Here is a 16,653-nt window from a genome sequence, read left to right as displayed (position 1 = left end):
AGTGAAAAATAATATAATGAAGCCAGAAAGGGCTCAGCTTTTTCAGTGGTCACGCTCCAAATTTACACCTAAACACCCTATAGCAGAAAAGATTGCTGAGGGTTGCCAAAAGGTTCTCTGAAAGATATAGGTTATCAGTAACTGAAGTGGAAGCAGAAGGGATGGACTAAATTTCCAAAAAAGCCACACAATAAATTCAACATTACAGTGTGATAAAATTGTAATAATAGGTGAGAAGACAATCTACCTTTAACCATTGCTGTTGTGGTATAAAATCTCTCTCGAAATGGTTTGTGGCTGCTTTATGTGTACTAAATGAAGTTCATCTTGTATTTTCAGGGGGACATTTCTCTGGATATACATGCCTTATGTCATTTGATGTGACGCTGTGTACCCATAAATGTGTTTTCTATGGATGAAAGCATACATGCTACTTTTCACAGCATCAAAATAAACTGTGTTCATAAACATATCCCTCTGTCAGCTGCAATAAAACCTCACAGTTTGGCATTCAGGCAGGTCAGCATGGCGCAATAAAAGAACAACAGAAAGAAAGAGGGAACAAGGTAGAAATGCTCACTATCTTTCCCTTTTATCTGTACAGTGGGCCAAGAAACAAGGTCTTGCTCATGGTGTGAAATGGAACAGAACAGTTTGGGGCACAGAATCAAAGATAGATATGGCAGAATGAAAGGTAAACACGCACAAAATTGCTGTGTTTATTTTTGAATAGGGTTGTTTGAGTTCCTTTTGCCAAGAGTGTTGACTAAGATTGGAGGAACAAAAAATCGCTGGTGGGGATCGAGGACAGAAACACAAAAATTGAAGAGGTGTCCAGAAGGTTTTCTTGTGATTAGAAATATACTCTGCCCCCTTCAAACAGTATTGCCGATACTTCCTCAGGTCTTTTTGATTTTTCTTTTTTTGGTCTGCAGTATTGTTCCCTTGTAAGTCTCCCTCTGTGCTCTAGGGCCAGCTCACTGATGCTGTAGGTCTGAACTCTGGCTAATGGAACTGAAGATGGACAAAAACAGCTCTTTGCCATTTGGTTTTTGCTGGACTTTCTGTGTAATAACGTTAGCAGTTTTACATTTTAAAACCTGAGCCCCTTTCAATTGAATCTATAGAACTGGTGAAATGGCTATTTCCATTCTCCACAAAGCTCACCCATATGCTGAGTCTTTGCGTCTGTCCTGCTTCATCCAACAGGCCTCCAGATGTCCAGATTAGCCTGAGCTCCACCGGTGCTTCACTTCAAAGGCTTGCCACTTGAGAATGGCTCTCATGGCAGGGCGCTGCAGGGCTGCTAGCCTGTCAAAGCATGCAGAGCAGGGCATTATGTGGAGGCAGCCATATAGAAAAGGCCTGCACAATGAAAGTGTCAGCAAGAACCTGAGATTAGCCCCTGTGATTGATGAGCGTTTTATAGCGGCTTGTTGAAGCGCTACCTCAGTTACCTGGAGGAGACCAGGGAGCCAACTAATAAGATTTTACTATGGGTGTGCAGTGTGTGTACCAAAGTATACATGCTTTGACTGTATGTGCCTATAATGACAAGTAATTTGTTTTTGTTTGCATGTTCAACAGCCTATCTAAGTGTTTATTTTGTGTGTGTCAGTTAGTGTGTGATGCAATAACATTTAATCCTGGCAATGTGTTCCTGAGCAGGGTGAAGGGATCAGTTGTCCTCTCACCCCTGAGTCGGCCCCTCCACTGGAGCATGCTATCTGCATTAAAGCCCATCTCCATCCTCTTTAAGTATTTCCGCTTTGGCTCCATGGACATTTGACCTGACTTGAATTTGTGATATGTTGGGACAGATTTATCTTTCACTAGTACACCAACTCTTTTAGGTCTGTGCACAGATGATTGCTGTTGTGATAAACAACTTAGTTTATATATTTGGTCTGTTATATCATGATAGAGAGTCACTCTGTAAAACATGATGGATGTTTACAACTGACAGTTTGGGTAATACTGAATGAATCAATGTTCACCTTCATTTTCTTTTCTTTTTTTGGCCACTAAGGGGCAGAGGAAACAAATTGTGAACATAATGTTGGCATATATCACCTTTTAAATAGGGCTGCAACGATTATTCGTCGTAATCAACGACATCAATAATAAAAATTTATTGGCGTGAAATTTCATTGTCGACGCATTGTTACAAAGATGCTGTTTAAGGAAGAGATAACAATCTTCTCATTAAGAACATTTCTGGTTGTTCATTTGTAACTGCAATGCACTACAGGTGTCTGTCCACTGTCTGCCATGACTGCTTGACTGTAAGACTACTCATGAAGAAGCAGCACTCATGTGAGAAGCAGAAAGCAACGTAGAAAGAGGCTAACAACAGTTTTGTTTTTAAAAGTTTTGTATGCCTATTCATCACTAAATACATGTTTGAGAGGTTTGAAGATAGAGAAATCAACTGTGTAGAAGTTGAATATTGGCAGTTTTACGAAAGTTGATGGCTAATTAAAAATGTGCTCAAACTTTTTCGGGATTGAGAAACTCCACAAGCGCTCTTTGGTCCCAGTTACTCAGACCACTGCAGCAGCAACTGTAAGATACTTTCAATGTTCGTACCGCTATTATTCTGTCTTTACAATCTGAGTAACATTAATGGTCTAACATTTTAAAATATATCAAGAAACATCTGGCTCGTGATGTAGCACATTCTCTGCTCATAAAACTTATAAGCACTTTGGAAAACATAAACTACAGAAGTATTATGAAAGGAGACTGTTGCTTTATTATTCTAAATAGACATTACATTGCTAGTGTAATGTTACAGGTGTGGTTAAAGGATTTGCTTTTAACTTCCTTTTTTTGGAACAAAGCAAAATAATCTTGTTATAAAGTCTCAAAGATGATGCTGGCTAAGAGAACGCTCTTTTAGTTGTGTTAGCAAACAAGTTAAGTGCAATAGTAAATCAGTGACATATAGGAGTATCCTACGCTGTCTTGTTTTCTTCCCTATTTTTCCCCTGGTGTTGATACAATTGTTCATTCAAAATAGTAAACCTTGTTCACTTAATGGTAATGTTAGCTAGTTAGGTGTGTTAAAGATCAATTATTCACTTGAAAGATATTTAATTAGCTAAATGATTTAATTAGGATTAGGGTTTGACAAAAATAATCGTGACTAGTCAGCTAATCGAATAAATAATTAACAGATTAGTCGACTATGAAAAATATCATTAGTTGGAGCCCTACTTTTAAGTTCATATGACTAACATGTTAGCAAACAGTTGCTTATTTACACATCCAGCAAATATGAGCAACATTGTCATTCATTTAGAGTCATGTTGCTGCACACTTTGTGAATGTAGGCCCTATTTTCACTCTCTTTTAACTCTTTTTTTTGGTCTCTTCCAACTTCTGAAGGAAATATCTATCTCTTCAGCTACTGAAATTCTCCATTATGTTCACCAGCTAGTTGCTAACTGTCTTCTGTTTGGTGCTGAGCAGGTAGTGTACAGTGGCTTTTTAGGTCTTCTTCAACAGCTTTACTTTGGGCTCAACAGCATGGTGGTTTCCAATCTCCAAGAACACACCGTGAACACTGCACGTCTTCTGGAACAGCAAATATGTCTGCTGTTCCAGAAGACGTGCCAGCATTTTATGTCAACCACACCACAGATGCATTGCAGGAATACAGCATTGGAATCACGTAACTTCCACCCGCAGGCACCCACTGTACAAGCCGCCAGCTCATGATTTAGATGGATGATACTGGCTCGCAGCATAAGACTGTGGGTCTGATAAGAGCATGGCATGAGGGCAGCAAGTGGAACGCTCTGAATCTAGATATGGAGTCTGGTTTGGGAATTTATAGAGTCGGTTGTGCATTATGATCTAAGACCTAACAAACTGGTTTTGGGGTGGGTGTAAAGGGTCAGCTTGGTTTGTAAGATAAATAGATAAACTCTGCACCTTCATCATACCCAGTGCAGCAATATCCATCAAGGAAGGAAGATATTTTATAAGGGAGTATCTGTAGGAAAGTAATGGTTCATAGTAAGACCTTTGGCTCAGGTTTCATTACCTCCTTCACATAGAAGAGGAGGAGTTGTCTGATGGATTAGATGGCTTCACAGCCTGGGTCATCTGCTCTGCTCAAATCACCCTGAAGACAGACAAAGGAGAATAGCAACAACTGATGTCCTTGCTCATTTCCTGTTTAATTCCTTGCTATCTTGTCTTTTCCAGTGGCTTTTTCAACCCTCTCTGTCTCATCTCCCCTCCTCTCTCGTTCATTCACTTTCTCCTTTCCTTGATCCTTCTGTTATATTCTTGTTCTTGCCTTCCTTCTTCACTTTCTCCTCATCTCTCATCACCTTTTCTCTCTAAAGCTGCTCTTGTTATGCTCTATAATAGGCCAAAAAAATGTATTGCACTCTTTGTATGAGTCCTTCTATCTCTTTCATCGTTTGGGTAATGATGCTGTCGTTTAGCCGTCGTGTCGCCATCTGAAGAACTCTTGAGCAGCGCAAGAGCGATGCCCCAGTAAGACATAACTGTTCACTTAAAAGAAAAAGCCATGAATTTCTGATTTATTTTTTTACATTCTTGTCTTACTTTGCCACCTGTCCTAGTTTCCCTCCTCAGTCATAATTACAGTGGTGGGCCTAATTGAAGTTGTGCTATCAGAGCTGTGGTGTGTTTGCAGCCATCAATCAGGTAGCTGAATGGAGCTGAGTTTAGCATGCTGCTGGGGCCAGCCTCTCAGCCACTGTTGGTATGTCAGGATATCTGATGCAGGCCCAAGAGATAGCAAAGAGGATCAGCGAATAGAAAACATTTAAAGGCTTTATTGTCACTTAAACTTAAAAGTAGAGAGGCAGCAGGAAAATTGCTCTCGCTGCTTTTCTGTGTCTATGGTGTCTCCTGTTCCGTTGAATAGCCCCTTTCAGACATGTGCATTACTGTGTAAATGCACTGGAAATTTTACATGTCGTTCTCATGTTTGAATAAGGCCCCGAGTTACTTTTCCACAAACTTCCAGAATTTTTCACAAGAGTCCAAAATTTTCTAGGTCGGTCCTGGTATGATTTCCTTAAAGGAAATTTTTTAAACCTGGGCCCTATTTTCACATATTTTGACTAGTAGGTGCAAAAGGTTTTGGAATTTGTGCAGTGGATGGGTTCATCCAGCAGCTGCAAACCGGCTGCAGTGGCTGCAAGATATTCCCCTGGGGTAATTGCGGCTGTCAAAATTGAGTGATATTAACCCTTTCTTGCATGCTTTTCTTTTGAGATAGAACAAATTTCCATATCCGGTCATACTATCTTTAGCAGTGTCTCTGATGTCCATAGAGGATAAATCATATTAATGGCATTTCTGAGCAGCAAAGTGCAAAGTAAAAAACAAAAATAGCCTAGGGTTTAAAGAGTCAAACGCACGTCTTTTTCTGCCTTGTCCTAAACACACTGTAATAAATATTTTAAATTACCTCTCTCATGCATAAATAAATAAGAAATTGTTTAATAACTTAATCAATAATCATTAGACTATTAGGTCTTACTAAATGTTTAGCTTTTATTTATACCAACTTCTGCTTAGACTATAAGAATTGTTAGAGAATGGCACTTGCCCTCATGAAGGTCATTAATTAAGCCATCGAAGAGAGAGCGCTCTTCATCATTGATATTATTTTTCAGCATCACAGCTCTTCTCCATGAGTGCCACTGCTCCCTCTTACACACCAGGCGGCAAATACCGTGGGAACACTGACTCACTATCCCTAACAGTTCTATCATGTTTGAATAAAGCCATTTCTGAACATTTACGTGACAGATGCCCATGTTTGAAAACCAAAAGGTTATTTCTTTAACAGACAGATGAAGCCAGCAATTTAACAGATACCATGTCTGAATGGTTCTTATGATATCACCCCTACTTTTGTCTCTCTGTCACGCTCAGGCAGAGTTACACTCACATTTCTGTCAGTTCTGTAACACAAACAGTGCTATGGACTCTGGAAAATAGTCACTAGCTTTGGGTATTGCTTCACCATTGGTTTTGTGAGAAGCAGACAGACATCTTTACCGGTCGCTGACTGAGAGGCTATTAGCCTCCTGGCCCCAGCACCATTCCTCCTGTGGCTGTTCAGTCCCCAGTCTCCCCAGCTCTCAGAGCTGCCCGCAACCTGTGGACCCCTCTATCTGAGTACAGTCAAGTGGGAGGAGAGGAAGGGGAGGATGGAGCGGTGGAGGAACCAAAGGACGTAGGGATAGAGGGAGAGTTGTGGTCCATTGATGCACAGCAGCCTCTCTAAAACTATCACCCTCTGCAAGTCAGCCACAGTGAAAATCTAAAGTTAGAAGAGGAGAGATAGTGAAGAATGGGACAGGCAAGACAAGATGGAGACTAGAGTGCGAGGAAGGCAAAGAGTGATATGAAGAAGACCAAACAAAACATATTTCAAGGGATTTTGGCCAGATAAGGCTGGCATGTGAAAAGATCTGGCACTTCAGGAAAAGTTTGGATTCTTCACTAACACTAGAAAATATGGAGAAATATGGCATTTATTGTGCTGCTTTAGCTTTATTTACACACGAATGTGCTTCCAGTAAATGGATATTCTATGTAAATTTGTATATTGCATGATGGATTCACTCGTGGGCCATTATTTGGGCTCAATTGTTATTTGTCACTGGGGGTTGAGCTAAATTTATTCAGAATACAATCATATATGTGCTAATTGACACTGGAGGTGATCCTTCATTCACAGAATCATCTGCCAGATGGCAGATAGCAGCAAGTCTTCGTGTGACCTGCTTTGTTAACAATATTGGATCAACTACATTGCCCTGAAGATAACCATTTTTAATATAGCCTCTTCTCAGCGAGTCTTATTCCCATTAGGAAGACATTGTGTTCCTGTGTACCACCCACCCTCCACCCCCAGCCCCTGAAGCAAGATGATGATAGACCACTACCTTTAGTACAATATGTGTCACTCATAGCTCATTAAACAGAGCAGTTCTTGTGGGAGAAATCAACTAGATGCCTAATTATAATGCTAATGATAAAAAATATGATATTAGGTTTCCTCCTATGGGGACAAGGAATGTCTTTAGGACATTTTTTGGCAATCCATGCAGTAGTTGTTGAGATATATCAGTCTGGACCAAAGTGGTCAGGACCGACACTAGAGCTAAAACACCTGCATTACTTCTCTGCTGCCTGAATGGCTCTATCAGGGTGCTACACTGTGTTCCTTCCAGTTCAAATATGTGCCCTCCACTGATTCTACCTTGTACCTTTTTTATGGTGAATCAAATGGTACACATCTGGTCTTAACAGACATCTTATACTGTATGCCTATTATGGAACATGTACTGTGAAACTTTTCAGTACAAAATAATCCCTCTATATTTGAGTTTAAACCATGCCTTTAATGGCTGACACCGTCCTCCCAGTTCAGAGATGGACAAAGTTTGATGGACTAGCAAGCAGACGAGCCCAGCGGCTTGAATTTGGAAGGATTAGATGAAGGTACGATTGGATCTTTATCAAATAGCCCGTCCCTTGAGCTCCAACTTGAGAGAATTCTCATTCCATCAGATTTAAGTGATAAATGGATCAGATTGGGTTCAAGCTGTGTGGTTCTCTCTGTGTGTGTTTGTTTGTGCAGACACAGGATTCCACAATATGTTATGCTTTCATTCCCTCAGCTCTATAATATGTTGGCATTTTCCAGCTTTGACTGCTCTTCATCCAGGCTAGGTCTAATAGTGTCTCGGATCAGTCGGGGTGCTACTTTACTCTGCCCACATGCTGGTTGTGTGGGAAGCTGAATGTTTAAAAACTGTTAGATGGAAGGAGATAGAAAAGTTATGATTTATGTCCGCTTGAGACGAATGTCTCAGCCACTGTCCTCATCCCTCTCCTCATCCCTCTGGCAACTACGGTCTAATGCATTAATCCATCTGCCTGCTGATTGCAGAAGGGGGAAAAAAAGAACACGATAATCATTCATCAAGTCCAGCTCGGGGCCCACGAGTCAACCATGAGGGAGGGGGCTTTCATATTCATCCTGCATTATCGTCCTTTCTTTGCCCCACCACCAGGCCAGACAATTATAAAGGCAAGGAGTGAGCAGGGCATAGAAAACCACTTGTAAGCAGGAGGATAAATGTCAGTCAATGAAAGACCCCTCACTGTCACGAAGGTTTCTCTAAGAGAGTAAACATGCTCAGGGTTCATGAGCTCTCCTGCATGCTACTGAATCAAATTTGGCCATGTTTTTTTTTTTTTTACAAGCTTTTGAAGAGATATTCACGATGGAGAAATGTTTATATTCGCATAATGCTTCTCAGTTCGAATTTCACGTGATTTACGCCCCACATTAAACTCTCTGAACTGAACGCAGACAGCTCCTGTTTTTACTGTTAGGTGCATAATGCTTCTGTGGGAATAATTCTCTTGTTATCTATTTCTCCACTGCACATTCTTATTTTATGGTTCATGTCATATGCTCTGTTTTAATAGTCTTATTTTATGGGGAGAATAAGTCACTTTAATAATCTGTCAGTGGTCTGAATGACATAATTTTCCATTTCTGGATGTTTTCCAGAATATTTTTAGTACATGTATCGTAGATGGGGTGGGCCTTGAGTTCAGTTGGATGGGTGCAATGTTTTACCCCTGCAGACTGCACTATGATTTGCCTCAGGTTGAGCAACAGTCCTGTCTCTGTTCTCTATTTTTACCATAACACTTTGCATGTTGTATATTCTCTTTGCTCCCCCGCAACCCGATCCCGGATAAGCGGATGAAGATGGATGGATGGATGGATATTCTCTTTGCTTTCACCTCTAGCTTCTAGTAACACTATGGGACTTTGGAATGGAGGGGAAAAACCCAGGATAAGCCTTCAGGCATTATGTATACTTACACATCATACAACTCATACTGTACAGTGTTAATGGAATGAAAAAGCTCCTTAATTAGTCCACGGTTATCATTGTTTGAAATTTCTTTGACTTCAGTTGCATTTCCAAACACGCAGTAGACCGGATATTAACACTTATCCTGTTAAAGATCCTGTTCGAGATGTGCTTTTTACATAGTTAGTATTCTGCTGTGTAGTAATCTTGTAACCAATCAGGATCCTCCCAGGTGTTGCATCCCAATTTACATATCACATCAATCACAAGCATACCTGCACAAAATGCATTATATGACTATTATCTAATATTTGCATATTGCAATATTCATATTTTTGTTTCCCAACAACGTTGAAGGCAGATGGTAGAATTCAGATTTTGCTCACCGCTGCATCTAGTAGTTTTACAAGGTTAATGCAGTTTAAGGGTGAAGTTTGCCTAAAATGAACTAAGTGTTGTCCAACTGCTACTATACCACCGCCATACCTCTTACATATACTACTTATATAGCTCTTGCAAATGGCCACACTCAAAGGTGGAATGAAAAGCCTGCCATTATAGAGCGAGGTGAAATACGATAATCAGTAATATATGGTGACAGTTTCTCCTAGAAGACATTCCTGGTGTTGTCCTCTTTTGTACACAGTAAAGTGATGGAAGTAGCTGTGTAAGGATAAAAAAGAGAGTTTGAGAGATAAGATAAAACCCTGATAATCACACAACTAGTCAATCATGGCATGAGGTGTTGCAAAAATGAGCACAGTCGCCCCAGATTCGACAGGAAGGAGTGGTTTCAGTCACTGTACAACAATCTGACGAGAGCTTTCTTTGACGCCTTTAGTATACTGACAATTCACTAACAGATAGCGACAAAATTGTTTTAAATGCTGGTGTATCTGTTTTGTTTGTTTGAGAAATAGTATAGACACGGGGGAGAGAAAGACTTGGCCTCACCTCACAAACAACAGCTAGAGTGTGGTGATGCGATGTCTCTGTTAAAACAAGCCTTTAAGGTTATAATGAGGCCCTCTGACTGGCTGAACATAGAACAGAGCATGCATTAAGATGATTTCACAATTCAAAAAAAAATGGCCAGCATGCGCCCTTTTTTTGTTCTGGTTTGTTGAATGATTTGTAAAAATGTCACAGTATTTGCAATATTTCACACAAAAGCAATGTTAAGTAACACAAGTGTAACTGTATGAACTCTTACAGGCAAACATGTACTATAACTGGGAAGCTCTGATTGTCTAGTAGTTTCATGTGAAAGTTGGATTCTCATGACACTGAAACTGCACGGCATTTGTGTCTTGAACATTAAAACTTTAGTGTCTGGATGCCCAATAGTCTTTTCAGGTGTTCCTATGTATCAGAATCATGTCCACATTTACAGGGACACCATGCACCCATGTACACGTTCCGTTCGCACATGCTACTGCTTTGTACAAACCCATGATAGTGGGGGATTCTTTAGGTCAACTTCAGGTCTGTTTACATAAGATTATGAGGCTTAAAATGGACTACACTCCCTGGTGATCCCCTCTCCTCCTCCAGCTTTGGCCTCTGCAGCCATTAATCAGAGAGTGATGTACAGATGGTCCTGCTCGCCTCCTTGCACCGGCCTTGTATGGTTTGCACACCCATCCTGCAATCTATGTGCATATACGTAATATAGATATTTATAGGGAGAGTAAGAGATGGCCTCTTGCTGAATTTGCGTAGTATTAGAATTAAACTGAGACATCCAATGATTTGTTATGTGTGCTGAGGTTATCAGTGATTAAATCCTGTGTGCATATAAGTGTTCTACAGTCTATTATTGATTTTTAAAGGTTATATTACTTGACTGATCTGGCTGGTTGATTAAAAATCATTGCATTATTCTGTTCATGTTTCTCCAGTGAGACTAGAGCTGTTGTTGATATAATTAACCATGTATCATTTTGTCGCTCCTGGCAGTGCATGTTGTGGTTTTTTTTGTTGTTTTTTCTGAGCTGCTTGGCGCTACATACTGTACATATGATACAGTTTCACTGAGGCCTGAAAAAACTGTGATATGTAATTGCAAACATGATTAAGATTGTAATTATTTTCTGTAAATTAAAATCAATGCCTGTATGTGTGGTTTGCATAGTATTATACGTGATACATTAATGCCAACTACAAGCCTTTTGTTGAGTTCTTCCCAGGGTCCTCCAGTCACCTACAGAAATGTCACTTTCTAAATAATCCACAAATAAGACAGGGACACACACTATGACTGATGATCCCACTATGTATATAATTTGGGCTGACAATGAAATTCATCGGACCAAGGTGTTCACAGTCAGCTGGGTTAGGGTTAAGGGTTTTTTGTTTTTTAGGACTAACGTATTGTTTTGCTCTTTTTTATGAGATTTGATGACAATTAGAAACATATAGAATAAAATAAGTCTTAAACATACAATCATAGTGGAATTTGAAAATTCCACTCTTTAAATATGAATTTAATTTTAAAAAAATGATGGCTTGTCATAACTACAAAACCTTGAGTCAAGTTCAGTATGACAGCAGCTCAGTGAAAACTACCCCGCTCCTAATCAACATCTGGAGAACAAAAAAACAGATTGTGGCAGATAATTCTCATTTCACTGAAGTCTCCTGTCAATACTGCTACCCTTAATTACAGTATGTGAATATGAAATATGAATTTCTGTTCCCATGTGTGCGCATCATATCTGTATCTTAAATCAAGAGCACCATACTGTGCTGTAGCTGCTGCCTTCTGTCTTTTTATCAGGCATATCTCTGGTTATGTTTGCAGATGACAGAGCCATATGGGTCCCATCAATCCTAAAACCAATCCCTTTGGATGATGGAGAGTTGTTCACTGTTCGCTTTGACTTTTCCAACACGGTGGAAACAGTGAAGTATCGCACCTGTAGCCTCGAGCTTATACAGGCTACTTTAATTTGTGAGGAAAAAGAAGATTTAAGGTTTAAAATGTTTGATGACTGCTTCCCCTACTGAACCGAGATATCAGCAGCGTAGCTAAATGTTTTTTGGAGGATAGAACAGTTTAAAATAGACAGGAAATGTGGGAGAGAGTAAGTGGTTGACATGCAGCAAAGGGCCATTTCCTGGTTTGCTGTGGCCTACCTTGGGTACATGGGGTGCACGCTCTAGCGGTGAGCTAACTGGCACCCCATGGCTTTAAAGATTAAGTTACAACTATGAAGTTATTGTATATATTAATTTACAGACATGCAATGTATTGGAATGATCATTCTTTGCCATGTCTTTCTTTTTTCTCAAAGCTATTTAACAAAGCTTTTTAAATTGGTTAAGGGAATCTCAATTCCCACTAACCGCTGTGATACTGTGTACAGCACGGGAAATATGGTAAATCCTTTTATGCTGCACAAACCTCCCACATGGAGAAATCAGTTTAAAGGGCCATGCTTTGGGTCACACAAAGATTGAGGAGAAAATGCTCTTTTCCCGCAGTTTTCAACGAGACATTAAACTCCCCTCCAGGCGGCCTCTCTGCTCCGCTACTTTGAAATTTTGATTTGTAAAAGCTAGGTTCAAACAGCGCCGATGTTTCTGCCTCGCACACCACACAGAGATGCGTTTGTCCCAATGTCAGGTCAGATCAGGATTGGTGGCCTGATTTGGCCTGGACAGCTTTGTCCCTCTTTGCAGGAGACATCAGCACAGCACAGGAAGCTTTCCCTGCACTGCTCACTGGACTTTTTACCACTACCAGTTCCCAGAGGACAGGGGTGACTTGTTTTGTCTGACCAATAGTCAAAAACCAACAACAATGATGTCCAAAAGGGAAATTTGAAATTGTTCCATTTCAGAAACTGGAGCCAGTGCTTGATAAATGATTTAAACCATTCTAACTGTTGATTAATTATCTGTTTATCAACAAATTGATCAGCACTGTTTGCCCCACAAAGTTACATAAGTATATAATAATATATAAAATACCAATTGTAAAAGGGTTTTGTGTATATTAGTAAACTATACTTTATGAGTATTGTCTATAAATGTCACTGATTTTATCTCATGAACTATGACATGATTTCGCTTTTGCTAATCTCTTTTCCCCCTTTGTTTCTCTCAGCACTCAGTCCTTGGATTTCCACTTTCTCCCACCCCGGCGTGAGAGATTACTCACAGCTCACGCTTGACCTGACTAGGAATGAGCTTATTGTGGGTGCCAGGTAAGAAACTGTAAATCCATTCAGCTTTTCACCCCGCAGAGCACATTACTAAGAATGTGATACCCTTTCTGACTCACTCATATAGTGTGGTTTTTGGATAATGATGCTCCTTAAGTGCTCTGCTGGGGCCTCGTTGGACCAAGTCAAGGTTTAAATTTGGCAGAAGGGATGAATTTGGAAGAAATACGTCATGCCACAATAGTGTGTGTGTGTCTGTGTGTGAATATTCTTGTGAGCTGACATAAGTTCAACTTTTGCCTGGTTTGACCCTGTTAAAAACACATGCACATACAAATGCGTTTTCGTGTACATGTACTATTAGTTGCCACACAACTCAAACTTCCATAAATCAAGCAACAATGACTTGATAAGGTCTGTGATCTCTGATACTACATTTGCATTATTAAACACATTTTCTTTTCTGTAAAAAGATAGAAATCTATAGTTTTACATAGTGCACACACTCACATATCTCCTTCTCATCTCTCCCCAATCCAGAAACTACCTGTTCAGACTGGACCTCAGTAACATGTCGCTGATACAGGTAGGCCTGATATCTATTTCTTTATATTTTGTGTGGCCAAGACTTGGCTTTAGGGTTCATTAGGCATGAAGTTGTGATGGTTAAGGTTGATGGTAAGGGGCTAGGGAATGCATTTTGTCAATATCGGCTTACCACGAAGTGTGTGTGTGTGTGTGTGTGTGTGTGTGTGTGTGTGTGTGTGTGTGTGTGTGTGTGTGTGTGTGTTCTGTGATCCTGAGAAAGCATAGGCCCAAAGATCTCATTCATTCATTACAAGTCTGTAATAACTTGATGACTTCTGGTGGGCTTAAACATCATCTGATTAGATGCTTTGGGAGCAGCTCATCACATAAATCTAACAGAAACATTTACAAGAACCCTCCACAGCTGTATATTAGTGCTTCGATTAACTTTTAAACCCAACATGTTTTCTCACACTACAAAGAGTGTGTTTTTTGTTAATGAGACAAACTTTAAGAGTATCAAAACAGCAGGCGAGCAGTCCTTCCCCCTGTTGACTTTTGCTTTGATCCAATTCCCAGAATTTATTAAACGCTTCTTCACAACTGTCCTGTCAGTTGGACCCCATCTCATAATTTGATTTCATCAAAACGTTTATTGCAAAGTTACAACCAAGAAATTCAGTTTGCCCACTTTACATTGATCATATATTTAGAAAATATTTTCTTTTTATATTGCGTATTTTGTACTTATTGTCTTTTGCACAATCTTGTAGTGCTTGTCACTATACATTTTACTGTACACCCTTTGGTGTACATGTGACAAATACAAATCTTTGAATGAATACCAAATTTAGATGATCATAAAATCGTTCAAAGGTTTTACTGTTAATTGTAGTATATATATTGAAACTCTACATCTGCATAGCATTTTCTTTGGGGTAAAGGGTACCTAACATGAGTTCAATACTGCTTAACAGTTTAACGAGGTGGCAAAATTCAGCAAAAGACAACAGCAACATAAAATTAATTTGGTGGCTTTGAACTCTGACCCAGGTCGCAATACATGTATGTGACAGTTGCATCAGTTTTTGAGCACCTTGATTTTATTGACATTTTTGCAGCAAATGCAAACTGCTGTGGTGCCTTCCTGCCACATTAGAATGACATTGTCATAATGTGACATCTCTTTCCTTTGATTTTCTGTCAGCAAAGTCTCTGTAGGGGATGCTTTGTGTCTGGTGAGCTATGATAACCATCTAACTACAGACTTATTCTCCTTTATATTCTAAACTGCTGTGAACTAGAAATGTAAAAAAAACCCAAAACATTCCCAGATCTGGGATATGGCCAAGCCACTGCTGCATTATAAAAGTTAATGATAAGAATATTTATTGACAATGATACACGTTCTGGAGAAGAGTGCACACGCTGAGGAAAGAATCAAAATAAATATATTTTTTACTCCATGTTACAGAGGATATAATTAAACTGTAGGAATGAGTTGAGTGAGACTTGCATTTCTGTGTGTCTCTGCCTCCTGGTGTAATGTGTGTGTGTTTGTGAAAGGCCCGTGGTGATGTGAGTTTTTTATAGTAAAGTAGCTTGGTATAGCCAGGAGTGTTAGCTCTGGGGTACTGGGTTGCCATACAGTTGCATCAGGCTTCACAAATGACAACCCCCGACTCTCTATGGGACTGTGTAATCTAAACCGGTATACGACTGTCACTGTAAAGAAAAGCAGTCTTTATATAACCCAGATTACAGAGCACAGTTTCCATGCTTCAAATGACTGTAGGATATCTTCTTTTTTCAAAGTTTTCCACTGCTGCAAGGCAAATTTAATTGCATATTCTGTTAAGTTTAATGTCATGTATGTAATTGAAGGGGGCAGAAGTTTAAAGCATAATAACACATACACACACAATAAAAAAAGCAGCAATACATCTTTGGTCACTGAACAATTCCACTTTTGCTGTTTTCATAATGGTGGTTTAGCATGTTGTAGCTCATTAACTACAAATCGTGTGTACTTTTGTGATCGTCTACATTTTTCCCAACCGTACTGTTTTAATAGTTCTTATCTGCGTCGGCATTATAACACAAAAGTGTGGCAGACTAAATGTTCACTGCGATGGTGCGTAGTGATAGTGTTCTGAAATACAAGCGGAGAGGTAGGAAATCAATCTAAAAACGTATGGCGTGCTTTCAAGAACATTTAGTATCTGTGATTTGTGGTTAATAGGTTGAATCATGTTAAGCCGCAAGTGCAGTCCTTTAACTAATCACACACACCACAATTTCAGCTTTGTTTATGGGCCTTTTGTTCCCAAGCTTATGTAACCTTTTTTTCCAACTTTCTGAATCTTTTTAAAATAACCAAGAGTAGTTTAAAGAATTTTATTTTTAGCATCAGTTAAATTATTTTACACATTTCCCCACTGTATGAAAGCACATCACCAGACTCGAATTTGTCTGACAAAGTCCCCTTTCACAGCAGCCACAAGTGAATGACATGATGTGTACAGCTGCCACCCGTGTGTCACTGCCGGTATCAATGCGTCTTTTGTCTGCATGTCCTAGTTGTCTAGTTTTGGAGGAGAGAAGTTGACTTATGAGGCTTTTCATTTGTTTTCACCCTGGTGGTGTTGTTCTCTGCAGCTCTATAACACAGATCTCTTTGTCCTGAAAAAGGCATCAGCAATCTTAACATCCTTATGACATAGGACGCTTACACACACACACATATATAATACAGTGATCATACAACCAGTAACCACACAAACACACACACACACACACACACACACACACACACGCCAACACACACATCTTCAGCTTATTGTGAGCTATAGCGATAAATGAGGTAGATCCTTTCCACTCTGGCCAACGCGGAGGTGTCATCCGTGATGCCAAGGCTGAAATCAATGAGAACATAATACAACAGTGAAGCAGAGAGGAGGGTCTGTACCCCCATGCTCATTTGCCAGTAAACGAAATCTGTCCAAAGAGACGGAGGAGGGCGGTATCTTAAAATACTCCCTTTCTTTTGTTGTATA

At 39.8% G+C, this 16,653-nt stretch overlaps 1 protein-coding gene across 2 annotated transcripts in view; it reads left to right on the top strand.

The window, feature by feature from the left end:
- The window catches only part of sema5ba (sema domain, seven thrombospondin repeats (type 1 and type 1-like), transmembrane domain (TM) and short cytoplasmic domain, (semaphorin) 5Ba), a 177,200-nt gene that overhangs the window by 78,417 nt on the left and 82,130 nt on the right, over window positions 1-16,653 (top strand). For both annotated transcript variants that reach the window (XM_046054421.1, XM_046054420.1), the window contains exons 4-5: window positions 13,012-13,111; window positions 13,610-13,655. In XM_046054421.1, the coding sequence (XP_045910377.1) occupies window positions 13,012-13,111; window positions 13,610-13,655 (146 nt within the window). The remainder of the gene's footprint in view (window positions 1-13,011; window positions 13,112-13,609; window positions 13,656-16,653) is intronic.

The sequence above is a fragment of the Micropterus dolomieu genome, linkage group LG07 (assembly GCF_021292245.1).
Source record: "Micropterus dolomieu isolate WLL.071019.BEF.003 ecotype Adirondacks linkage group LG07, ASM2129224v1, whole genome shotgun sequence".
Taxonomy (NCBI): Eukaryota; Metazoa; Chordata; class Actinopteri; order Centrarchiformes; family Centrarchidae; genus Micropterus; species Micropterus dolomieu.
The sequence above is the reverse complement of the archived record's forward strand: the minus strand, read 5'-3'. Positions and strand labels throughout refer to the sequence as shown.